The sequence below is a fragment of the Triturus cristatus genome, chromosome 6, assembly GCF_964204655.1.
Source record: "Triturus cristatus chromosome 6, aTriCri1.1, whole genome shotgun sequence".
Lineage (NCBI taxonomy): Eukaryota > Metazoa > Chordata > Amphibia > Caudata > Salamandridae > Triturus > Triturus cristatus.
This window is the reverse complement of record NC_140589.1, coordinates 1341992356-1342019974: the sequence shown is the minus strand read 5'-3', so window position 1 is coordinate 1342019974 and position 27619 is coordinate 1341992356. Positions and strand designations below refer to the sequence as shown.

Here is a 27619-nt window from a genome sequence, read left to right as displayed (position 1 = left end):
AGTGGTTGTCGTTTGTCATGGTCAACTCAAAGTCTTTTTTCCTTATCTATGGGACACTACCCACCAATCATCTGTGGATGGCAAACCAGCCACAAGCACAGGGAACTAAATTTAGATGTATCTATTCATATTGGGAGGGATCTCATTTAGGCATGGAAAAGAGTTCTACTGTTTGGCATGGATAATAATCGTTTGTGGTAAAATATTGTCCCTAATGCATGTCCATGTTGGCTGGTCAGAGGTTGGTAGTGCTTTGTATTCATAGTAAAACAAATAGGAGACAAGAGCTGATTTATTTTTTTCGTTCCATCTCTACATTGTTTAATGCAGAGCAAGATGGCTGAAAGAACCCAACCCTGAAGCAGAGGAGTTGTTCCGAATGGTAGCAGAGGTATTTGTTTACTGGGCAAAATCACATGTAAGTCATGGTGTGACTTGTTTGAATTTGAGTTTTAATTTTAATTTCAATTTTTTTGTCCCCTGAATAACAGTTCCTTGTATGAATTATAGGGGTCTGCACTCATTGAGCAATACAAAATCTAAGTTTACATTTAGAAGGTTGCTGCTCATTATCAGGTCTAGGCAAATGAATAGATTCAAGGTGAACATTTATGAGGCAGCATGCCTGGGTGGAAGTGTGATGGAAATACTACAGGGAATGTGGTGGAAATGATATTGTAATCTTCAGTGTTGTACGTGAGTGGACAAATCTGAACATGACAGTTAACAACGGTTTGCACTAGGCAGACTTAGTATGAATGAGAAGAAGGAGCATATGTGAGTTATTGGAGATTCAGTAAATTGGACTGACTTAGGTAGATTGTGCGGGTACCATGAAGGCGTCCCGCATAAAGGAGGTTCTGGCTTTAGAGATGGAGAAGCTTGGGCACATTTTGTTTCTTTATTAGTGGGGTAATAGGAATATGTCAATGTTCAGATATTGTTGAAAAAAATTGATCGATCATTCGTTTTGATGGAGTTATTAAAGGAATGGGTTGCAGGCTGACTGTCTAAGTGTAACCAATTTAGGCCAAGATTTACAAACAGATCATGCAACACAGCGCAGCAAGGGAAGTTGCTACTCTGCGTTGTCTGAAATGTGAAAAGCAGAACTGTGTTTTGTCTACAAAGAAGTGGGACAGGTCTGCTCTCTCCCTGTGCTGGCACACTTTCAGCAACCATGCGTCAATACAGTCACCCTTGCTCAAAAGTGTAAGGGTGTCTGTATTGTAGTCCGCATAGTTTTTGTGCAGGATGTATTACCTTTCTGCATAAAAGCTATACCGTAAAGCAATTTCCTCTTTGTGCTTGTGCTGGAGAATGCAGTATACATGTAAGGAGGAAAAACCAAGGAGAAATACAATTATTTCTCTTCGTTTTGCCAGAGTCATGATAGTGCAGGAATTTTTAACAAAAATCCATATCTACAAAAAAATTGTAGATATGGATTTCTGTCAAATTTCGTGGGTGGATGCATGGGAACGCCCATGCACCAACCATGAAATGTCCCTTTGATGCTTAGCGTTGTGCAATGTTACGCTACTTTTTGTTACAAACCAATGTAAATCCCCATTTGCGTTGGGTTGTAAATATCAACTTGGCTTTTGCTTTTGTTCTTTGTTAAAAAAGTGACTCAAACGTGGCACAAAATGTTTGTAAATCTGGGCCCAATAATTGTTCACATTTTGTAAGGCCGTAATAATAATGAATCTTCCATACCCACTATTATATTCTTTTTTCAAGATGCAGGTGCTCGGTGGATTTATGTGGCGTTAGGAGGCTTTTGATCTCTGGATTAGTAATCGAGTTAGCATAAAGGTTGCACCAAATGCTAACATTTTTGGGGGTTTCTACCATCCTGAGGGCATATTTAAGTAATGTGGGAGACCACAGAGAGAAGACATGTTGCATGCCATGGACTATGCTAGCTTGGTTTGAGGTACTACATTTGATTTGACATCTTTTACGAGCATAACAGATTGCATTTGCCAGAAAGACACTCAACAAAAATGTTTGGAAAAACCAAACATTTGAGCGGTTATGAAGAGAGGCTTTGTAATTTGTCAATACTACACCAATCGCCACAGACCTGTGTTGCTAAGAACGTGTTTAGTTATCTACTCAAAACACAGATATCCTCACCTTGTTGGTCAATTTTAGTAAGATTACAATACATGTTTCTTTTCCTTGTAAAAAAAAAAAGTCTAGCCTTCAGTTGTCTCTCATTTAACTTACATATTAATCTGGATGCCAGTGATCACCAGCATGCTGCCCTTAGCATCTCTTATTATTTCTCCCACAATTTTGTAAGCAAAGTGATAATTGTGACATACTTTTTACTTTGTGACATCAATGTGCGTTTGTGGGTAAGGCTAGGCCTTTTCAATCACAATTGGTAAGAGTTTTGCCACTAACTTCAATGCTTCTCTTCCAAACGGTTTAGGAATCTGTTAGACCTGTCAGCCTCAGAGTGGTCTTCCCCCAAACGTTTTGCCTTCACTCCTCCTGTTTTTGCCGAAATGTGTTTTTGTTAGCCTTAGGACTCTGCAATCTTTATCACTGCTAACTAGTGCTAAAGTGCTCGTGCTTTCTTCTTTAAACATGGTGAAATTGTCCTAAACCCATTTGGCACATTATAAGTCCCTATTCAAGTGGTAATAAATGTACCCAGGCCTGTAATTAAATGCCACTAGTGGGCCTGCCGCACTCATTGTGCTACCCACCTAAGTAGCTCTCTAAACTTGTCTTAGGCCTACTATTGCAGCCTATGGTTGCAGTTTTAAACTGGCAATTTGACCTTGCAAAATAAACCTCTTCCATGGTCGAAACCTTCATTTTTTTTTAACAACAGTTTTTATTATGTCCCTTGTCAAATACAATGCAGAGCTCTGGAACCCAGAGACAGACTGCCACATGTTACACATAACATATTGTGTTGACTTTTAATATATACATTGTGCAAAAACTGAAATAATAAGGAAACAAATGCACTGTCTTTACATCATGCTGATATTAATACAGATTCGCCTGCACCTGAAGATACATTATCCGCAGGACCTTAGAGGTCCAGTACCACAAATCCTGCTCCACTTAACCCTCTGCTGCCACGTCCCTTACAGCACGGGGCTCCAGGTCTAAACCCCGATACGTCGCCCACCTCTTCCAGATCTTATAATGCTTCGGCGGGCATCCTCGTGCCTGAAAGATAGGGACCTCATCTCTTCCAAGCCGAGAGCCGATTCGGAGCCCCGGCCTTCCAATTACGGGCAATGTCCCGTTTAGCCAGCGTAAAGCCCAGTAGCATCAGATGGTGTTTATAAATATTTCCCCCCACCCCCTCCATTATATGTAATAGCACCAGTTTAGGGGAGTGGGGAGCTCCCACCCCAAGACATCTGCAAGGCAGGCCAAAACCCCTCGCCAGAACGTTACAAGCACCGCGCACTGCCAGATTGTGTGAAACAGGATACCATCCACAGAGCCACATCGTAGGCATATCGGGGTCTCTATCAAGCCCGCCCTCCACAACCTGATGCGAGTATAATAAACACGGTGAAGATAGTTAAATTGGATCATCCGAAGGCGCATAGCTATTGCCGCTCCTCGAGGGGACGCAAGCGCTTCCGTCCAGTCCTCTTCATCCGGAGGGCCATGGTCATCCTCCACCTCGCCATAAGTTTATCTAAAGTAGTGGGGCCATTTGCCACCAGAATTTGATATACTTTGGAAATGTTATGGTCATGTAGGTCACCCATAAATACTTTAGCTTCAACAAGACTAAGCTCGGGAACGGACTCCAACTCCGCAATGCTGGGAAGAATGGCATGTCTAAACTGCAAGTATTTAACAAATTATGTTTTCGGCATCTGATATCCATACTGAAGATCCTGGAAAGATTTTACGACCGTGCCACGCATAACATCCCCTAGGGTAGAGATCCCTATATTATCCCAGTCTCTGAAACCCCCCAAGCCCGCACGGTGTGGCAATCTACCATTGGACCAAAGAGGCGTCTCCCGTGTCAGCCTGCCCCATCACCCCATACTGCGCAGGGCCAATCTTCATTTTTAATACATCTAAGTCACCACCAGTGTAGGTTCTAAACAGCCCATAGGGCAGATTGCAGGGTATTTAAAAAGAATTAGACATGTACTTGTAAGTTTAGCATTTCCTGGTAGTGAAAAACTCTTACCTTTTTTTGTCAGTACTGCAAGGCCTATTTCTCCCATAGGACAACACTGAGTCACCTATCAAGTTTAATAAGTGGTAACTTTTGATTGAGAGTAGGTAGGAATGTCGGGCTTGTTCGCTAAAGAATTGGAATTTAAAACCCTCTTTAATGGTTAAGTCCGACTTTAAATCACAATTCTAACAATGCCACTGCTAAAAAGTTATATCACCAAAAAATGCCAAAACCGGTTATCGATCTATGCACACAGTAATATTGAGCACTCTTTTTAATAGTATTGGTCATCTAGCAAATTGTAGCATTATATTTTTATAATTTCAAATATTTGTCATATACAAAAGAATTTTTAATCAAAGAATATGTCAAAAAATACATACAACCAACAACCTCCTTCATCAAGTCATTTTGTTGCAAAAACTTTACTGCAAATGCATTGAAATTAACACAAAAAAAACATAAACCTTACAAAATTCAATAAACTCTACTAAGACTTTTTCTTGTTGTGACTCAATTAAACAGATTGTAATAATCACTTTTATGCATGCAGTTCTGAACTCAAATGGCCCATCAAGTAGGACTTTCAACACCAACTATTTTATTTACCTATATTCCTGAGTAATGTGCTGGGCAACCATGTAAACTCTGCTATTGTCTAACCAGGGACTTTATCTTTAATAACTTTGTATTCTTTCCCTGAACAACTGTCTAATTAATTTGCTTGGGGTTGTTGTGTTGTCAAGGCGTTTCGAACCCGTGCCTTAATTAATGGGTTCCCCCAGGACACAGAACTGGTAGCTTCTCTAGTGTAATACCTCTGATTCTTTGAGACTTTAAGACTCAAAGTTCACTGTCCCTCTCAGAGCATCACCACTTGGAGAAAATCTGTGTGAAACAACGTTCTGGACTGCATCAAATGCGACCAACAATTCTTTCAATGGAGAAAAAATCAGTTTTCACTTGCACAACGGGCTCTGATTCCCCCTGTTCCGATCTGTAGTCGGACGCGATTAGCTTCCTTGTTTCACGCCCCCCCCCCATAGGACAACGTTGGGTCACCTATCAAGTTCAATAAAATATAACTTTTGATTGGGAATTGGTAGAAATTTTGAGTTTGATTGCTAAAGAATTGTAATTTAAAACCCTCTTTAATGGTAAAGTTAACCTTTAAATCACAATTCTGAAAATGCCACTGTTAAAATGTTGGCATTTTCTTGTTCTAACCATTTAGTGCCTACAGCCTGCTTCCTGGGTCACATGACTAGGCATAGTTGGCAATTGGCCTTTGTGTATTCCTCCCAGACAGACACACAATAGAGGGACTGGGTGTTGGCAATATGAGCATTCAAGGCAGGATGGGGGGAGGGGGCTGTCACCTACCACACTGTTATATAGTTCCTACAAATTTACAACTGTGTATTTAGAGCAACACAACTTCATAGAACAGGGGCTGAGTCTAATCAGTACATGTTGGTTTGTTTGACTAGCTCACAGTACCGCATCTAAACTCCTAGCCTTACAGAGTTATACATGTTTTTGGTAACCACAAACATGACCTCTCTGATTCCCCAGGAATTAGTGGAAACAGATCTAATCCTTTCGTTGGTCACTTTTGCAGTCCAAGGTGTCACAAAGTAAGGATATGATAAAGCATTTTCAAATGTTTTTGTTGAAAAACTCTAATCTTTGTAAATAAAATATGAACTGTGATTATCAGAAAGATGAGACACATCATTGTTATAAGCATTATTAGAATGGTGAAAAACAGAAACAATTCAACCATGTTAATTGTTCATAATGTTGCTAAGATTACTCCTATCTATCGCTAATTTCTCTATGCTAAAAAGAGCATGTCAGGAGTACCCAACTGACAGGCCTATTGGAATGATCTAACCCCATACCTTGGTACTGTACATCAGGAAACCGGTCTCATTGCATTAACAAATGCACGAATGTCTGAGTGTACAGCCCTGCACACTTCTCTTGCACGGTTATGTTCCTTCTCAGAATGAAGGTTGGGGACAGCAGATCTGCATCTCAGTCACAGCTAGCTGCAGCTTTCATGATAACTCCGGCGGGGAGTGAACCTCTCACCGACTTCAGCATGGACGATGTTTACATCATATAAGACCAAGCTTATCACATTGTGCCAGAGGTGCAGTATCACAGCTTTAATTAGTTTGTAGATAAATAATCATCTTTTCTGAGCAAAAATAAAACAAGGCATTGTGTTCTAATTTGTTCAACACTCAAACTAAATGTGCAGAATACAGAGCGGCAATGTCTATCAGATATAAATGCATGCATGCCACATTCTTGCATTAGGGAAAACATGTGCAAACCACCATTAGAAAAAGATGCTAAGTTAAAAAGCAGAGGTAAAATGAAGACTAAATATAAGCTCCACAACAACCCTTGCACTTCAAATACACTGCACTAGCACACTAACAAAGAACTTCACACTAGCGTATAGTGCCCCAAGACAGACTGAGACCAGGGAAGGGAGGCAGAAATGTCCAGGCACATCTGTAAGGGGAAAACTCCTGAAGCTCTTCCCACTTCAAAGCTGGCATCAGGTACAAACACAGGACCCTTAGACCCACTCTTCAGTATAGTCCTGGACCAGTAGATGCTACGGAAGAAGGACTTCCCTGCTGCCAGAAGACTACCCTGTTGCCTTAAGCATGTCCTTCTGTCTGTGGAGGAAGGCTAGACCTTCTCCCTTCATCCTAGAACTCCAAGGAACAGCTGAATGACCTCCTGTTCTGAGCTACATGGATACAACAAATTCTAAAGGCTCCTCTACAACTGCCCAGCTGACCTGCAAAGTGCGGCTCCTTTGTAATGAGGAGGAGCGTCGCCCAACTGCTCAGAGCCAACAGATGATAAATAAAATTATAATAAAACAAGGTTATCATCTTTTTATTTATCCCTTTCTGACTGAGCCAAAGCAGATGGAGTCTAGGGTAGGGTGGGGCCATGGCAGGGAGTAGGAGCAGTGGGCACAGCAAGTGTGCATTTCGGTTTGGCAGACTGTCTTAGAACAGCTAAACAGATATGTGCACTTACATTTCTCCAACCCAGCTGTGTTGCACAGGCAGGTGGAGAAAAGGCACAGGCTCTCCGTGACTGAGTGAGCGTCAGACCAGCCCGCTCAGGCCAATCCCAACAATTCTTACATACTAGGTATAGCATGAGAGGAACATCTGAGTTTGGTGGAGAGCATTTGCTTTGTGGCCATGAACTGCTGATAGGAAAGGAGCACCAAGTTATTCCCCTAACCCCACCATGCTACCACACCAATTTAGATTGACAGCAGTGACTACTGTGACCTGCTGCATCTGACTTGCCTGGACCTACTACTGAACCTACCTGAGCCCCGATGGTCACTGCTGGAGTGAGCTCCTGATCCCCAAGATGTGCCTTCTCAGGTCCTGGGACTTTGGCTGGCATCAGAGAGAGCTCCTCCAGGCCTAACTGAAGGTCCCACCAAATCCAACACACAGTGAAGTCACACAAAGCCTCATGCAGCCGTCTGCAAGTTTCATTGGAACTGATGCAGAGCAATGTAAAGTTCCACAAAGAAACACCTCCCAGCTGCCAGCCTTATTGGAATCTATGGCAAGCAATTCAAGACCCTGCAAAGTCTCGCCGCAGGCTGTCAGTTTTATTGTAACTGACACAGAGCGGCACAAAGCATCGCCGCACAACTCATAGTAACGGACGCAGAGGGACTCAAAGCCTCACCGCATAGCTTCAACAGAACCGACGCCGGTCGACGCAAAGCCTCGCAAAGCAACACCACACAGACGTCCCACCAAGGACCAAAGGTACAATACTCTGCAGGCCAAACTTGATCCTGTGTCTTGCTTGCGCTCCATCACGGTCGGCCTTAACTTTTAACTTTGTCCCAGTCCAGCGTGAACAGATACCCTTGGTTGGCGTTTTGCACCTTTTGGCTCTACTTTGGTCTAAAATATTTAACATTTCATATCTGCAGTTCCACTGATTGGATTTTTTTGTTCTGGTATCATTTTATTTATTTTAAAGTTTACTCAATTTTTGTAAATTGGTGTGATATTTTCATTGTGTAGTGTTTTCTCTTTGTTACTGGTTGTGTGTTGCATAAATACTTTATACAATGCCTTCAAGTTAAGCCTGACTGCTTTTGTGCCAAGCTACCAGAGGGTTAAGGACAAGGTCAATTAGTTACTTTTTGTGGTTCACCCTGACAAGGATTGTGGCTGTTGCTCCAGTAGGGTTTCACCCTCTCAATCAACAAGTCCATTTCTCACAGAATCATTTTGATAAGTAATCACCGTATACACCAGGCCATTCTTCCCATGTAGCTCTCAGACAACAAAATAACAGAACGTCCTTGGAACATGTACCGCTTTGATATTCAGTGAAGCAATCACAAAAATACTATAAATGCCAACACAAAACAACCAACCTGAGCTGCAACCACTATTTCAGGATACCATACCTGTTTAGAATAAAGAGTATATTTTTTTACAAGTGTGTTATGCCACTTTCAAAGTTCAAACAATTAGTTGATCTGCAACTATATATGTTTCCTACCCATGCTTGGTTGTCCTCACATTGACATTATGTACTGTATGTTTGTAGAACACTGAGCACTTTACCTAAAATGACATATATAACTTTCAGAACTTCAAGCGAGAGGAACAGAACTTTGTGGTGCAAAATGAAATCAACAACATGTCCTTCCTTATAACCGACACCAAGTCCAAGATGTCAAAGGTGGGTATGCTGCAAAGGTTACAGAGTGTATTATTATTCCCTGCTTAAGGTTGACTTTTTCATCTTCAGTGTGAGATTTGGCAGGCCTTTCATTTCACTTGTTTTTGTTGGTCTTGTACAAATTAAATGTCACACTTTCAAGTTGAGTCAGGAGAGTGGCTTGAGAATTCAGCTAAAAACACGAGTTAACGCTCTCCCCTAAATATGAATGCACACGTATCGTATGTGTAGTGCCCCTTTTGGGTTTAACGAGCTATAAGTTTTCCAAACATATTGTATTTTATCTTATTTTAGAGTTTTTGATTTAGTGTTTCTAGGCCCAAAAAAGTGGAATGCGGGTTTACAACAAAAGGTAATAGAACACAGCATCCGCAAGTGGAAGTGAAATGACTTAATAAATATATTAGAGAGACAAGTGAGCGCTATCTACATTTGTCGTGGTCATAAGTAGTATTCTAGAGCATTTAAAACATAGATACATTCGTAGTCTGCAATGAATAAACTTATATATAGTGAAAGCAGGGGCAATAGTAAGGTATTTGAGACATGAATTAAGCAGCAGTTGTCGGAAAGAGGATGAGGGGAGGGTGTGGTTAGCACATGAAGGAGAAATGGCTCTCACTTGAAATTTTGTGCAATGTGAAGGCATCATTCTTTCATTTGGATGTGGCCTAGGCTATACTATCTTATAAATGAGGGATTTCTTTGGACTGTGTTTCCCTGCTGTATTGTAAGTGTAGGTAAAGCAGCCCTAGGGGAGCATATCTACTGTGTGTCACCTATAAGAGTGTGGACAGTTAATGTTTCCCACCTAAAAGACTTACAAGAATCCCAGGGATCCTGCAGCGACTCCTGCAGTATGATGCAGTCACAGACTGTCAACCCAGTATGTGTCCGCGGCCTCTCTTCAAAGCCAGACAGGAAATACTCGCAGGCAGGCACTCAACAACCATAGGGCTCTAAGGGCTTCAGCTCCTACAGCGTCTTGTGTGTCAGCCTGGGCTGAGACAGTTTCCCCACACACACAGTTCTTGAGCTGCTGTGGGCTGGCTGGTCTGGCGTCTTATCTCAGCCGCACCCGAGTATTTGACAGGTCTTTAAAAGACCATTTACTTGATAATGATGCTTTGTTGTGTTTTCGCCCCTTCCTAGAGCCCCTGCATCTCCACTCTGCCTATTCCTTAAAGTTGCAAATTACTTTTGCTGCCACAGTGTGAGAATGCATTTCCTGAAAAGTAACCTTAGGCTTTGTTTTTTTGTAGTTTTGAACAGCTCGAACGCCACCCAAAGGTATTAAGGCACTTTTGCATGAGCATCAGTTACATTATACAAGGACACATTGCTGGAAGTATTAGCCCCCCCAAACCTCCGAAATTTGGCTCTACATTGCCTGAAGTATTAGCCTCCCGCCCCCAGCGGGATCGCCCCTACTCGCAGGCAAACATGTAGCAGCAATTTGAATTTCTGTTTCATGTTTCATTGTTGCATTCTTTCTTATGCATATCTTGACTTCGTGAGTTAGCTCCTATACTGAAGAGGGTACCTATTATCTGAAATCGACACATAGTGCCAAGCATTGTTGGAGGCCAGAGCCAATTGCTCAGTTTTTAGGTCTCGCCTGAGCCAGCGCTTTAGCGCTGCTCTCGCAAGAGCTTTTGTAAATGGGGGATCTGGAAGTGCAAACGAGTGCTTTCAGGCCTCCAAATACAGTGCATGTGTGCCGGGCGCGCACACCATTTGGCAGCCTGCACACCATTTGCTTTCACGGCCGCTTTGATGTTTGATCGCGATCACTTTCACTTTTGCGGCCGCTTGTTTTATCTTCCTTACTTATTTTCCTTCCTCCAATCCTTTACCCATGTCTTGCTTACTTTCCACTCTCATTCCCTCTATCTCACCTGCATTTCATTTACTTCCTCTATGTCTCTGACCCCCCCTTGCTTTCCTTCCTCACCCATGAATGTCTCTCTTCTTTACTTTATCTCCTTCTCCATGGCTCTTTCTCTCTTTTGCTTCCCTTCCTCCCTCATGACTCTATCCCTCCCTTGCTTCCCTTCCTCCCTCCATGAATGCCTCTCCTTTACTTTCTTTCCTTCCTCCATGCCTCTATCGTTCCCCTCCTTCCCTTACTCTTTCCATGCCTGTACCTCACGCTTGTTTGCAACATTACAACCTTTGAGGTGTACTTAAGAAACATTTTCACATTTGACGTTTAATCACTATAAGTTAGGTAGCTCTAAATGTTTTAAGTTATTAGCAGCAACCATTTTGTGCCAGCCGTTGACAGGAGGTGGAAAGCAGACGCTTGAAACAAACTCACAACTAGGCTGAGGCCAGCAGTGCGAACACAGGACAATGTTCAACATTGTATATCAAAGCCCTGCTGTCACACACGGCTGTTTGGGCTTTTATCTGTATTTCTGCTATCTACATCGTATTCCCTAGCACAACAGGGATTTCATGAAAGTTTGAGTCACGTCATAGAACATACTTGCTTTCCCGATGGGCGCCCTCTGCATCACGTGACATCGTCAAGACCTATCCTTAGTCGTTAAAGGCAGTTGAAACCTGCTGGGACTTTAATCTGGTTACTCCAGCTGCAGCCTCGGTCCCTGGGAATGTCAGTCCTGCAGCTGTTTATTTACGGCTCCACGGTGCATAATAAGGTGTCTGTTAATGACAATGTGTGTGTCTCTGTTCCCGTATACAAGTGGTGGGGGACTCTGAATAAGCGGCTGTGTACCAAAGCATTAAGCTACACAGCTAGCTTGATCTGTGAGGAACGAAGGGCATGCCACAAACGTCATTTTGCACAGTGTGTTTGCGACATGCCAATCTCGCCAAAGTTGTTACTCCTTCATGCGTTACCCTGATAACGCTGTTCACATACTTACAAGAATGGGGTTTGTAAGTAAACAAACATTTTATTTACAGCATCTGCCGAAGTGAAGGAATTTTATAATACTTTAAGGGCACAGTTCATGAAAGATGATTGAATGTCAAAAAAAAAAAAGATTCAGACTAACACTAACTTTTAGGGACAAGCATTTGCAATGCAATAGGTCTCGCATTTACGTGAGTTTGAGCTATTAACATTGCAAATAACAATGCCTTTTATTTTTGTTTTTAAAACATAAATAAAAGGCGGTGTCATTTACAATGCCAATAGCTTAAACTTGCGTAATTGCGAGACCTATTGCATTGCAAATGCTTGTTGTAATATGCCACCCGTCTGTTGATATAGATGTGGAACAGCAGGGAGAGAGAGCACAGAACCTCTGCTCTGTACTGTGCTCCTTACCATCTGCATTGGTTGGTAATCTTTCCCTTTAATCTAGAAATTAACCATGCAGTTTTTGAGGAATGCAGTACTTCAGTTTACCATTGTAATTACTTACCAATCTCCATTTGATTGAGTCAGTGTTCTTACTACAATCGATGAATTCACAGTTCACAATGTAGTGTTTCATTCTGGAAACGCACGCACAATTAGTTCTGTCAAACTGAAGAGCAAAACGCCTTGTGAAGGTGGAATAGTGACAGGAACATTTCCATATGGAAAAAATAAGGGAAACAAGTTTATTTATGCAAATGCACAATCTGACATGATTTAGCTTCGCATATTGATCTCCCGTAAAGTCCATGAGTACAGTTTGTGCATTTTTATGTATCCCTGAAATATTTGACTGCCACAGATAGGGGTGCTCCTCCGCTACTGCAATTGAATAGAAGTTGAAGATCTGCTGCAAATATTCGAATAAACAATAGTAGATGCCCGCGTGTTTGCAACTGCTGTTAGGTATTGCACAAGGAATTGATCAACTTTTCCTATATCCTATCGCCCTATGTGACGCCTGCTCTAGCAACGAGTGTACAAATACCACTTAGTTGAACATTTAGTGGGCATTGAAGAAGTTAGGCTGACAGAAACGACAACATTTACATTTTGCCTGTGAAGTTTTGCGAGGTTTACAGACTTCTCACTTTACAAAGGTTGCAAAGCTTTGAAACCTTGAAAAGCTTTGAATGTGTGCAAAAACACCTCTAACTCATAGCTCACCACTAACAACATCTTACAGTTTCGTAAATTTCAGAACTATCAGGGCTTTGGTTCAGGAACTGAGGAGCAGTTTACATTTTCAAAACTCGATTTGGGCTCTGAAGGTGGTATGATATTTTCTGTAGCAAAGCCTATCCTGAAAAATTGCCTGACTCTTGAACGAGTAAATCTTCTGTTTGAAAGGATTCTTCTTAACTGTGTATTCTAATCTCATGTAATGATTAAACTGCTTTCACGGTCGTGCTGTCAAAGTCTATCTATATATACTCTATTGAAGGTCTTTGTAAGCAGGATAACTTAAAAGTAGCAAAGTGTAACATCCTTTTTTCCTTACGTTTCCGATTCAGACACTGACTGCATTCTCTTTTGTTCTTCAGACATCTGTCTCTGATCAGGAGCGGAAAAAACTGAAACGGAAAGGGGACCGATATTCTTTGCAGACATCTCTCATCGTTGCTGCCCTAAAAAGATTGTTGCCTATTGGATTGAACATCTGTGTACCAGGAGACCAAGAATTAATCTCATTGGCGAAGAACAGATTTAGTATGGCAAGTATTGGTTGATTTTAAATGTATGCATATCATTGGGGACGTAAGTGTGTGATGACCTTATACATAAACTCATTGGGTTTAAGTCACATATATAAACATTACATTGAATTTCGTTCCAAAAAACCCTTAAATTCTGTATCGAGTATTGAGCCAATATAGCTAGAGCTGATTTAAACTTGAATTAACAATATCCTTTCTCCACATCAGTATTTTTCACAATCGCATTACAATCCACTTTCGTAGTAATGCCTTTCTATACCAACATAAAGTATGTATGTGTCAGCATTCAAATAGCGTGAACCAAAAATTGGAAGCTATGGAGTGCTTCACAGTACAAGGGGATTGTTATATGATCTACAAGATTGTGCACATCAAGTGGGGATTGCACAAATACACATTTACATCTTTAAGCACAGGGAGATTAACTGATTTGTCCAGAATTGAAAAGTCTGGAGCACAGTGCCCGGGCCAAGGTTCAAACCAGGGCCCCCAGGTTCCTAATTCAGCAGCTCCAGCCACGGGCCTAGTGGCTGGAGCTGCTGAATTAGGACCCTGGGGACCCATTAGGAACCTGGGGGCCCACTAGGTCACATCTCCTCCCTGGATGGCATCTATAAATATTTAGGCCTGGGCGGTAAATTCCGTTCCACTCGTGGAATTTGCAGAATTTGGGTAATTTTGCGTTCCGCGGAGACTGCGGAATTGGCCAAAATTCTGCGTTCCGCTGCTTCGCGTAATTTTTTGCTTTTTGTGTTCTCAAAATGCGTTTTCGCGAGATATTTCCCCCCGAGCACGCAAACAGCATTCGCGAACAGGAAAAAAGCATCGCGAACAAGCTATTCCGCGTGTTCGCGGAATTTCTGCATGCTAGCGGCGATATTTTACCGTTTCGCGGAGCTTTGCGTAGCGCAACTATGCAAATTCTGCCCACCCCTATACATATTTCCCCCGAGTCCCTTATTCATTGGGCCCAAGTCGTTTGTTATAGATCGTTAATATCTAAACCACTTTATCTTTCACCAGCATTTCCACTGCCTTCAATGAAATACGCCAGGAAAAGACAAAGTACCATTGAGAAGTAACAGTTTGTGGGTGATCAATGACTAAATGTGCTTTCAGGCCGACTGTGATGTATCGGAGGTCAGGTAGGCCAAACTGGTTGCACCACTCAAAGTTTTTACCTTCAGTCTTGGATCTCAAAAAAAGTAGATGAAGTTCTCCAGAGGGGGAAGACAAGAAGGTGAAGCCAGTACGGAGGGTCCAACGTATGGATACATCATTGTCAAGCTCCTGCTGGAGCTTATAGTTTTGGTGCCAAAAGCTCTGAACAGTACATGGCAGGACTCCTTGGCCACGCCAATCACTATGCCGCTGGGGTAAATTAGCACTTTTTTGGTTCTTAAAATTAACCTGCAAGACATGGTTGGAACCTGTAGACAGGCACGGCTCAACATGCACCAGGAGGTCCACCTGAAGCCTTTTTCTTAGATGTAATAAGCTCCAAGCAGGAGGAGCCCAGATTTGTTGCCAGCTGTGGAAGTCTAGGTAACTAGCCTAGGTCTTCTTGAGTTGTAAGGAAATCTTAAACAGCTTGGTGCAGGAGAAAGGAATCCTGATAATTCTAGCAGCCCTCAGGTCTTCAGACACCATCCCCCCAGCTAGCCTGCTTAGAGTCAGAAGTCCTTTTGCTTGTTATATAGTAGGTAACAAAAGGAGAACAACTTGGCTCTTTGTGAGCAGTTTCAGCACCTGGGTGCGAGTCAGAGTCAGGAATCCTCGGATTTTCTTTCTTCCAGCAGCCAGGCATAGCCTTCTTCTTACAGCATACTTTCTTCTTACAGGAATGCTTTAAGGAGGGGGCGGTGAGGTGCCAGTCTCATCCTATGCACTAGTCAGACATGGGAGAATTCCGTAACCCAATCCTAGCTACTTTCTTGCATAATTACCTTCAGCTACTGCCCTCTAGGGATGATTTTTCTTGCCTGTCAGTACCGGATTTGGGAATTCCTCTTGATGTTGACACAGGCAGAAAGTATAAGGAAGTTCTGAGAATCAGTAGTTGTAGTTCCTGACAGCCTTATTTGGGATTCCCACTTCAAAAAAAGAACTAGGAAAGATGCCATATGTTCTGCCAGCTGTACTTGTCCTCCCGCAGATGGCTAATCCCTGCTAAGTGGCCTCCATTAACAGAACTCCTGTATTCCTACTACAGAGACCACACCTTTGTCTCTGAGGTAACTAACCCAGGGATGTGTATTAAGTCTGTGGAGCAGGACTGTGAGGCAAACCATTTCTAAACCAGTTTACTTCCAGGCTGCAGGAAATACAGTTTTAGAAAGTTACTTTTCCACTAAATTATTTAGTATCTCCTTTCACCATTGAATTCAATTTTGTTAAACTAAGCCAAAAGAGCTTTTATTTATCTTGCTAGGATTTTCACAAGCCAAGATAAGATAAGGGTATTCTATTAATAACAAATCCTGCTCATTAAAAATGTTGTTTATCTCCCTAGTGACAAACAGCTTTTTCTAACTGCTCCTGCGCATGGAGTGCAGAGACCACTGAAGGACTCAAGGAACCAGAGTCCTTTGTTATATGAGGGGTGCGGCCCTATCGACAGCACTGGGGTGATTTCAAAAGAAATCAAGCTAGCAATAAATGCCTTTCAGTTACCAGCGACTTGTCTGTGACTACATCACTGTATTGGTACAACTGAAGCCCTATTTTACGACTACATCAATGTGCCTGAGGTTGAGTCTGCGCCTGACAAATCCCCAGCAGCTTCAGAAATTCGTTCTATGGCATCATTGTTTGTCTCGGTACTGGGACCCAAATGTAAAGTAAAGGCTACCAGTCCTGCTAAAAAGTGTCCTCTCAATAACATTCAGGAGAACATTCAACAAGAGACCATTGTCTAGCTGTGTACTAAGTTTAAATCCCCGTTTATAGAATGCCTGAGTCTTTTGTGTTCACACTTAGAGGCAATCTAGAGGCAGGTTACTCAGCTTATGAATGGTAAGACAAGCTCAGCACCAGTCCTGCCAGGCCATGCTGCCACTTTGGCTGGGAAAACCCAATAAGAGCCCATTAGTAAGGGGTGGCAGGAAAAGGGAGAAAGTTCTTAGGCTGAGGGCACTTCGATCACTACCCACATCAGAAGGTACTCAAATGCTACCCAGTAGAACCCGGAAAACCCATTCAACAAAATTTCTAGCGGGAGGCTCCGGGTTAGTGGTTGACATGGAGCATCCCTCTGTATTAAACCCATTGCGAATCAACCCCTGATACTTGCCTGTATGTAGAACTTTTAGCAAACATGTCTTGCCTAAGACCATTCTTGAGAGAATCTACAACCCAACATAAAGTGTGAGAGATTCCAGTGATATTCTGATGGTCCGAAGAACCCCAGGGATAGTACCACTAGCTAAATCATTTAATGGTGACTGTGTGGTTGTCAATTTTTGAAACTCTTATCAAGTAGATAGCATGTTGAAGGATACACATTCATCCTACTGATATCTTAAAGTACTACCATTAGGTTCTTTTACAGGCATTTTAGCTTGGTTAGATATCGCCCAAGCACGCTTCAGTCCACTATCAGTGGCAGAATCATTTTGCCAGTGTATCCACAATAACAGATTTTCTACCCATGACAATATGTGTGCCACTGACTGACAAGTGGATCTGGCCCTCAAAGGAGAGAGTGACAGAATGGGAGGTATGGTGTCTAATGCCTTATCGAGTTTCTCTGAATTTATGGTTTATGGCTGTCAGCTGGTATATAGCCAACATTTCAGCTAAATCAAATATTGAAATTGGGCGGAATTTATACACAACCATAACACATATGTGTGTGTGTGTGTGTGTATATATATATATATATATATATATATATATATATATATATATATATATATATATATATATATATATATATATATATATCCAGTCCGTAAATCTTCGTGACAGGAAGCCCCAGACCCTGGCAGTAGGGGGCACGAAGAACCCACTTTAAATCCAGCATGTGATAATGCGTCATCAAACCACCTTTTTATTCAGTAGGTATGCGTCGTATTGCTTCTACTTCTCCTTTGTGTGCAGAAAAGGAGAAGTAGAAGCCAAGCAGAAACATTTATTATGAAGCTTTTTTTTGTGCACTGCATTGCAAAACTATTAACAACATTGGCAGCTGAAAGAAACGAACTGTAATGCTATGAATTAAGCGGCTGGATGAAATAATGACTTTTTAAACTTTGCAGTGCGCATTCCATACAAGCAATACGACGCATAACTACTGAATAAAAAGGTGGTTTGATGACGCATTATCACGTGGTCAGCTTGGAAAGGAAAAGCACACCTGTGATCAAGACTCCAGAGTGAGTTGAAACGCGTAAAGGATAAATATGGCAACTGCTGCATACTCCATGTAAGGATTAAAGCACCCTTTTCCTCCAATTTGGTTGTCGGCGTCTTCCTGTGTGAGAAGATTGTGCTGGATATATATATATATATATATATATATAAATATATAGATATATAAATATATATATATATATATTCACTGAAAAAACCATAGGTGTCACACATTTTATAGTTAGCTGAACATTTCACTCATACAAAACCATTGAAATTCCCCCGTTATAGTTAGCTCAGCTAACTATAACTCGCGCGCCCGCAATCCACTGCTGATGACGTCACATATTACATCACTCATGACATGGTCATTACATGGTCAGTGACATTACTCATGACATCACTGATGACATCTCAAATGACATCACTGATGACATCATCCTTGAGTAAGAGTGGCAGACCTCCCCTTATCCTAATATAAACTTTGATACACACATTGAAAAATACAAACTAAAGTTTTGAAAACTATAGAGATACCAATACCAGTTAGAACAGCCTATTCAGTAATTCCAAAATCTACATACGCATCCACTCATTCATCAACACTTATATATAGTCACTCATACATGTACTCAGTCATCATATCTACTCATACACCTATACATCCTGTTACACAGCTACACTCATACATAGAGTTACTCACACACATACTCACACATGCAAATAAACATCCATTTACTTGCATATACAGCTATACACACACCACTACACTTACTTCTAAAGAAACGTACACATACTTACTCTCTTAAACAATCACTTATAGAAACACATACTTATTTATACAGGAACTCTTCCAATCTCTCACTCTCATATATCCTCACTTATAAACATCAATACTCATATATACCAGTTTAAAACATATGGACTTACTCATAAATACACTATTGAGACAGTCATTCACTCTCTTACTCACCCATACACACACTCATGCACCCGTACTGTCCTGCTCACATACTGTCTTCAAAACACATACAAACAGTGAGTCACTCATTCATGCATCTATACGCTAAGTAACATCCCCCCTGAACCTTACAGACACTCATACTGATACTCTAAAAACGAACTAATAACCCATATACACACTCATATAGCTACTCACCAACCCATGCAAAAACTTATACACAAAGTGAGACACTGATACAGATATTTAAATGTGTAAACATTACTCACTAATACTTGTATTCACTAAGATACTGTTAATAAGTCAGTTATACAACTAATTTTACAAAAAAAAACATCCATTTAGATACTTATTTACCCATTTATTCTTCCATTAACCTTTAGATATACATATATAAAAAATATTTATTTTTCAGAAAGACACATATTCACTGGATGATGTCATCAGTGATGTCATTTGAGATGTCATGAGTGATGTCACTGACCATGTCACTGACCATGTCATGAGTGATGTAATATGAGACGTCATCAGCAGTGGATTGCGGGCGCGCGAGTTATAGTTAGCTGAACTAACTATAACGGGGGAATTTCAATGGTTTTGTACGAGTGAAATGTTCAGCTAACTATAACATGTGTGAAACCTATGGTTTTTTCAGTGAATTTCAAGGTTTTTTAAATGCTAATTCCTAACTATAACGTGTGTGAAACCTATGGTTTTTTCAGTGAATTTGCAAGGTTTTTTAAATGCTAATTCCTAACTATAACGTGTGTGAAACCTATGGTTTTTAACAGTGAATTTACAAGGTTTTTTAAATGCTAATTCCTAACTATAACGTGTGTGAAACATATGGTTTTTTCAGTGAATTTCAAAGGTTTTTTAAATGCTAATTCCTAACTATAACGTGTGTGAAACATATGGTTTTTTCAGTGAATTTCAAAGGTTTTTTAAATGCTACTTTATGAATGTATTATTGTAGACCTTTGTACCACCAATGCAGAGGAAACAGAAGGACTCATTTATTTGGAAAATTTTTACTTATCCAGAGGGCCAGAAGAAGGTGAATGCTCCTAAAGTCACCTGCACTGTTTGTGGAGTGGTCTGTAAGGACCGCTTGGTATGTTCCACAGGAGCGTCAGGAACCTGAAGATTAGTCCTCAGTCCTCCCCTACGGCCTTCCGACTCTATCAGACTATAGCGTAACGGATGACACGCCAGGGGAAAACAGGGAAACAAAACAAGGATAGGTGGGGAGAAAGGCAGGTTGTGTTGTTGGACCACGTCAGGGTCAAAGGCAGGAACACTCAGCTGTAAAATAAAAGACAAGACTATATTAAATTCCTTCAATATCAAGTAACCTCAATGTAAGAACACTTTATGTTAGGGAAACCTACCACGGTTATAGTTCACCATTCGAAGTATGAGAGGGTGGTGTATCTGTCTCACATGCTAGGGATCCCTATGACGAGAAACAAGGTTGATAACTATCAATCTACTACGTGTCAGTGCCTAAACATAGAATGTACAAGGCTCACCCCATCTGTAATCAGGAGAACTGTGAGTGAGGCAGAATTACATCTTCTTCTGTATAAACTCCTAAGGTGAGTGGTTTACTAAAGTGCCTAAAGGAAATGATATTCATTGGTCAAGAACTTCATTAATGATAACTATATGCAATCCACAACCTATATCTATGAAAGGTAGGGCAAGGCACTATTACCGTGGTTTCTAATGTGAAATGCTGTCCCCTAAATGTTGCACGATGGTCCACGCCAGTTAACCCCACATTCAACACGTAAAGAGGGAAAATGCGGAAAACAAAATGAGAATACCTCTCTCGCTCAAGGGGGAGGTACCTAGAACAAGGTACGAGTAACACTCAGGGAAGGTGATGATATGAGCAGGCTACACCGGCATTTAAACGACTGCAGAGGCACCTTAGCTGCAGGCACCACTTCTAGGAACAAAGGTATCAACGCATGTATCAAAGCAGGTATCAACGCAGAGGGATTGCTCGCTAAACGGGACTAAAAGAAACGTAACTGGACCCGGGAAGGAAAGCAGAGTCTTACTTGTTTGCAGGATCTCAACCGGGTAAACCAAAACAAACCAAACGGATCACAGCGTCCGCTGTAACCACTTCTGAAAATGCGGCAATGCCGCGCCAGACAAGGAGCAACGATCCCGACAGCACTCGTCCGCTACGATTCGAACTTCACCCGAAACAGGAAACAATGTGAAGCGGAAGTCAGGCAAATGCTAATGGGACGGAAATGGGGCTAGGTGCAAGAACGCTAAGCGGCGTTTACGCGCTCCTACGCTCCTTAAATACTATACATGTCTCGGGGGCAGGACCGCGGGGCATGACATGGTCTTATCAAGTGGAGATCCTAAAAAAAAATACTCTTTTAGTATTTTTTCTATGATAAGGCACGTTAAAGGACTACATCCTGTGCTTATGCTCGGGAGTCTACTCGAGCTGCTAGAGACAACCCTCCAGCAGCTCAGCCGAGCACATCCGCAGCAGCTCAGCCGAGCACATCATCGGCAGCTCAGCCGAGCACTTCATCTGCGGCCGCAGCTTCACCTGCTTCTCGACCTCTGGATATGCACTCTCTGTTCAAGAGGGTTCATATACGGTGCAATCTGTGCAATGCTCTTCTCTCTTATGGGGACACCAGCATTAACCTAATAGAGACGAAGATACAGCAGCACACATGCTCCACCCCTTAATTTTTTTAATTTTTTTGTTTTTTTGTTCCTCTGTTCCTCAATTAACACAACGGCTCTTTTTAGAGCCACCTAACATCTAAACACTTACACTTGATTTTTATTTCTATTTATTTAATGATTTTAATGATTTTTTTTCTGCCGTGCGCGCACCATGCGCGCACCTCGCGATTTAAAAAAAAAAAATGTTTTTATCACCCTTCGGAGTCCTTCAGGGACCCCCTGACAAAGGCTAGGGGGTCAGGAACTCTGTACCCTGCCCCCTTTTCACGTTCTCCACCTTTCTTTTTCACTGTCATACACCAAACACACAAAATGGCGGCCGACACTTCCTGATTTAGACCGATTCGAATGTTGACTGACATGAATCCACCAATCAGAATTACGCTCACGCACGGCACGGTGCGCGCACGGTGCGCGCTTATAGATATTTATGTGCTTTTAACTGCAATTTTCTCAGGAACTACTGAACAGATTGACACCATATATGCAAAAGGCACATGCCTGACCTGAGGACTACCTCTTTGCCAAATTTCAAGTAATTCTGTTCAGCCGTTCGGGCTGTACCTTCGACTAAAGGTCCTATGGGAAAATGCATGGGGAAAACGCGTTTTGGGACCCCCCTTTTTTCTCAGCCCCTGCTTGACGAATCACCCCGAGACTTTCAGGGTAGGAGCTGAGCGGAGCGCCCCATTAGTTTTGAAAATTTCGCGAGGATTCGTCAACCGGCGCCAAAGTTATTCAAAATAGAATTTTCAGATTTCCTATGGAAACTCGGTCCTAACTATAACTATCTACTGGTGACCGCCAGTAGATAATATATATATATATATATATATATATATATATATATATATATATATATATATATATATAGATAGATATATATATATAGAGATATTTGCAGACACACACAAGCCCTCCTCTTGTGGAGTGGTATTTTTCATAATGAGCAATTAGGGCAAGAAGACAATGGGAAAATGGGACCATTGTCCATTGTCTGTACCCTATCAGGTCACCTCTACTATAGAGAGAAAGCGTTAAGAAAAACACAAATTAGCTTAACTTCCAAATGGGAACTGGTATTCAGTTCATGTTTGGTGTCTTTTGAATAATTGTAATGGAAAAGCCTTTCTTATGGTAAAGTCAGACTTTAAATTACAGTTTTGAAAATGCCACTTTTAGAAAGTTGGTATTTTCCTGCCTAAGCCATTTAGTGCCTACAGCCTGTATCCATGTCGCATGACTGGGTAAAGCTGGCATTTAAGCTGTGTGTATTCCTCTTAGACAGCCATTCACAATAGAGAGCTTCGATATGCCTGAATGGGCCATCACAGGTAGGGTCGGAGGGCGGAGCTGGGCACAGTCCGACTTACACTTGAGTAGGCTGTGCCCTGCCTCCACACAAAATGCTACATTCCCCCTGTAGCTAGCCTGGAGCCAAGACAGGGATGACAGGAAACCTGTGCACTTCAAATAGGCTTCTCCTACTTCAAAGGGAGGCCAAGTATAAATATTGACTTCAGACACCAACTCTTCAGTACTCTTCATGATTTGTGGACTCTGCCAGGAAGAAGGACTGCTATGCTGCTGAAAGGACAGCCACTGTGCTGGCCTGCTGCTCTGAAGGACTCTTGTCCTGCTGTGCTGACCTGCTGTCTGTTGCTTTCTTGACTAGGTCAGAAGAAATAGTCCTGCATTTATTGAACCCATGACCCCAGAGTGACTCCAAGGGCTAGTTGGCTGGCCTCCTGACTAGAGCCTCAGGGGCAGAAGGCTCTGAAAACCTTGAGCCCAGTACCTGAACCCTGCCATCTGTGAGTTGTGCTGCCAAGTGTCGCCACCCCAGTCCTGGACCTTTGGAAATAGGCCTGAAGGTGCTCTACCAGCCCATCTGTGGATCCGGCTGAACTGAGCGCATCTCCTCTGCTGAGCAGCACAACCCAAAGTAGAACTGGTGCATCGCTTCAGCTGCAGGGTTTCTCCCAGCACATGGATTCCCCATCAACCTTCCAGCCTGCATCGGAAACGCAGCTGTGTGATGCATCCCTGATACAGGCCCTCGCACCACAAATGACGATGCAGGTTCTTGAATCACAGCCTCGCAGCTCCTCAGAACCAACACGTCATCCCGGCTGTGCGACACATCCTTGACGTTGGACTTCACATTGCAAGCCTTCATCGATGGGGTCCTTGACGATGACACAGGACCTAGCATCGCAGCTCTGCAGCCCCTCAGAACTGACATATTGCCATAGCTGCATGACACATCCTCGATGCAGGACATTGAAACATTCCTCAATCAGGATTTAAGGTACTCTTGTTCACTTGAACTAATTGCATCCCTCTAGCTGGCCAGTGCTCCCTTGAGGTCGGCCTGAACTTGTGACTTTGTCCTGGTGCCCCACTGCCAGATACTCACAGTTGGCTTTTGGATTACATTTTTGTCGTTTTGGTCTTGTTTTGTTTATTAAAATATACTCAATTTCTCTAACTTGGGGCCATATGTAGGTGGCATACACTTTACCGATTCTTAAATACCGAATTTTACCGATTCGGTATTTAAGAATCGGTAAAGTGTATGTAGGTAATAATTCGGTAAATGGTACCGAATCAGAGTAAGTCGGTAATTACCGAATCGGTATTTACCGATTCGGTAATGAGGCCTACCTTCCCATTGATTGAATCAATGGGAAGGTATGCCTCATTACCGAATCGGTAAATACCGATTCGGTAATGGGGGGAGCACATTCAAGGGTGGCAGGGTGTCACATTGACACCCTGTTGCACCCCTGATTTGTCCATGTGTGCACATGTGGCGCACATACATGCCCTAGGGGCATGTATGTCTGCCACATTGCACACTTCACAGTGCACAAAAATGCATTTTCACACCTATTCGTCATTTACCACCAACTATTAGTTGGTGGTAAATAACGAATCCCCACACCCACCACACAGTCCCCCTACATCTGTAGGCCAGTTGGATTGGTCGAGGGTCTGATGTGGATACCGCGGCTTGTGATTACACTTGACAGACTAGGTCAGAGTTCTCTCTTCTCATGAGATACAGTTCTCAGAGATTCATGCTGGCTTGAGAGGCTGGAGAAGTTATCCATTGAAACACAGGCAACTTGTGCACCCTCTGGGATGCCAGAGCCAATGAACAATTGATTGTTGTTTCTTTGTCCAACCCCCATCTACAGTACAACATGCAGGTTGGTAACTGCCAGTGAAGGACACAAATTCCACTAGCAAAGCCCTTGAATCACATTCATCATGTATAGACTTGTCTTAGTGCTGTACCAATCAGATGGCTTCAGGCTTATGCTAAAGTGTGTCAGGCAAACTTTTTTATTCATGAATGCACGCAGCATGCACCCAATGTCTGAGGTAGAAAGTATGATCAGTATCCCACCAACACTTCCAACAAGCAAGGTCGGAAGGGGTGTGACCCATTGCCACTCTCTGTGTACATTCTTTATTGATTGATGACATGGGTTCTGTTTGACAGCTAAAGTGCTAAAAATCCCTAGGCAGGAAGGAAAGAAGGATCCCTTTGTAAGACTGTTGCCCATCACACAGCAGGTTCATAGGTTTTCGTTTTGTAACATTTTTGGGGTAAACATGACATTTAATGTTTTCGATGTGAAAGTTGTCAATTGTCGAACAATTAGTTAAATAAATTAACCAAATTACATTGCAAGAAACTTGACAAGTCCTCATTGAAAATGTAAACTCTGGAGGGGGTGTGGCTAGCAGCCGTAGAAAATGGCCGCAGCCTAGGGAGGCTCCGGGGTCCACAAAACCTTCCCCGTCAATCCGCGCAATTATCCGGCGGCTCTCTCACCTCAAAATTGCAGCCCACGATATCGGAAGACCCTGGGTGCCCACTGGTCTAGGTCCGATGCTGATTGATCGATCCATGCGGCACGGACAGTGAAGTGACGAACCAGGGCCTTCCCCGGCGAGGTGAGCCAGGGATTAAAGTAGAAGCGGAGCCGACCGCGGCGGCTCGAAGTGCCGGACTGTGAGAGGCGCGAGGTGTGGCTGACCAGCGGCGGACGAGAGAAGCTATATATCAGCTCAGAGTGGAGACAACGTGACACTCGTCCTCCAGCAGCGCAGTTCAGGAAAGGGCACCGGCGTGAAGGAGGCGAAAGACTAAGTGCCGCTCCATGGATCCAACGCGACTCCCGCAGCGCTTGAAGAGGGAATATTGAAACGAACGTGTGAGTATAGAACCCACAACCCCCCCACTTCTACTAAGGTGCACATAGTAAAACAACAGCATAATAACAGCCAAATAGCAAGCTGGAAGGGCGCCTGCAAACTGGTCAATAAACCCTTGCATGTCAGCAGGGGGCAGCACAGTGTGGTAAACGGCTCCATATTGCCAGGGAGGAAGGAAATCCCTGAAAACGGCGATTCTGTCCTGAATGAAAGTGCGAAGGCCGTCCCTGGAGTGTGTAGGTAAAGTGGGTCCACGCGGACAGTGCCAGTCCTGAGGTATTTAGAGCAGCACAATACAGGAGGAATGAGGGTGAGAAACCCGACAGGCCGCTTGGGTTGCAATAGCCCTCTGGCAGGCGGCAGTGTTTACCACCCCTGACCTTCACCTTCATGCGTACTTACCGCCAACGTAAAGATGAGCGGCAGGAATGCGAAAGGTCTGAACCAGGCGAAGCTAGAAAAATACGCCTACGTGAAGTCGCAGACGGACCCCGCGGACCAGGATGCAGCACCTGTGCTAAGCTTGAAAAACGCAGAAAACCACGAAGTGACACTACAAGACATTATGACCACATTGAATAAAGTTCACACGTCCCTGGACTCACGCATTGGGATTCTTTCAGTGGAACTTTCCTTAATCCAAGCTGACTTTAACAATATGTCCACCAGAGTTTCAGAGGTGGAAGTCACGGCGACAACCTTAACAAACGACACGGCCACACTTAAGAAACAAGTGCATCAACTTACGGAGGAAAACAAGCTCCTGGCTGCTAAGCTGGAGGACCAGGAAGGGCGGTCGAGAAGAAATAACATCCGCCTTATAAGTGTGCCGGAACGGACAGCTGGCCCAGCCCTTGACCTGTTTGTTGAAGATCTTATTACAAACCATCTCCAACCATGGGGCCTCTCCAACTACTTCTCTGTTGAAAGGGCGCATCGAGTCCCAGGAGGTAGACCGAAACCGGGGGCCCCTCCGCGCCCTGTTTTGGCTCGTATTTTTAATTACCGGGATAGAGACGTGATACTGCAGGCCGCAGGTACTGCACCCTCTTTGCGTCTAGACAACGCTACCATTACCATCTTCCCAGATTATTCTGCAGCAGTCACGAAGCAGCGTCATGGCTTCCTTGAAGTAAAAAAGACACTCCGCAAGCGTGGGATCAAGCACTCAATGCTGTTCCCCGCGAAATTAAGGGTGGAAGCCGAAGGTAAAGCATGGTTCTTTCTGTCTCTGGAGGACGCACAGGAGTGGCTGGAGGGTTGGCGCAACGCCTCGCGATCGGAACGCTGGGGAGGAGTAAACGAGCTACGCGGTGGGAATGAAGTTAGAGAAGGACCGGAGTAGATGGCTGTAATGGAGAGCAGCTTTTATCACTGAGAAAAAGGAGACGGAATGAGACATTAAGATGATCACGACCTGGTCCTGGTGTACTGCTAGAGCCTAGGGTCCTGTTGGTTGGACTGACTGCAACTAGAACATTACGACCAAACCAACAACGCAATGAAGATGAGTTCAAGAGAGTGGCTATTGATGCAAGCACAGTCCGCTGGGGGGAATCCATACCTTCCAAACACTTAACTTACACAAATTATCAGAGAGGGAGATGATACCGCTACTAATGAAGATGGAAAGGAGGGTTTCAAAGGACAACGGGCGAAACGCTCTCACCCCCAAGTTATGGTATCGGGGAAGGGTACTAAGCAATCTGCACTGTTGGGGTGGCGGGTAGTTATAAGTCCGTCCAGCAGGGAGGCAGGAAGGAGGGTGGGGGGGACGGGATTGT

At 43.0% G+C, this 27619-nt stretch overlaps 1 protein-coding gene across 1 annotated transcript in view; it reads left to right on the top strand.

Annotated features, from left to right (window-relative positions):
* Positions 1-27619, top strand: part of RYR2 (ryanodine receptor 2) — a 3458987-nt gene that overhangs the window by 2735501 nt on the left and 695867 nt on the right. Inside the window, exons 69-71 of the mRNA XM_085612346.1 lie at positions 331-418; positions 8858-8950; positions 13388-13558. Coding sequence (XP_085468472.1) covers positions 331-418; positions 8858-8950; positions 13388-13558 — 352 coding nt within the window. The remainder of the gene's footprint in view (positions 1-330; positions 419-8857; positions 8951-13387; positions 13559-27619) is intronic.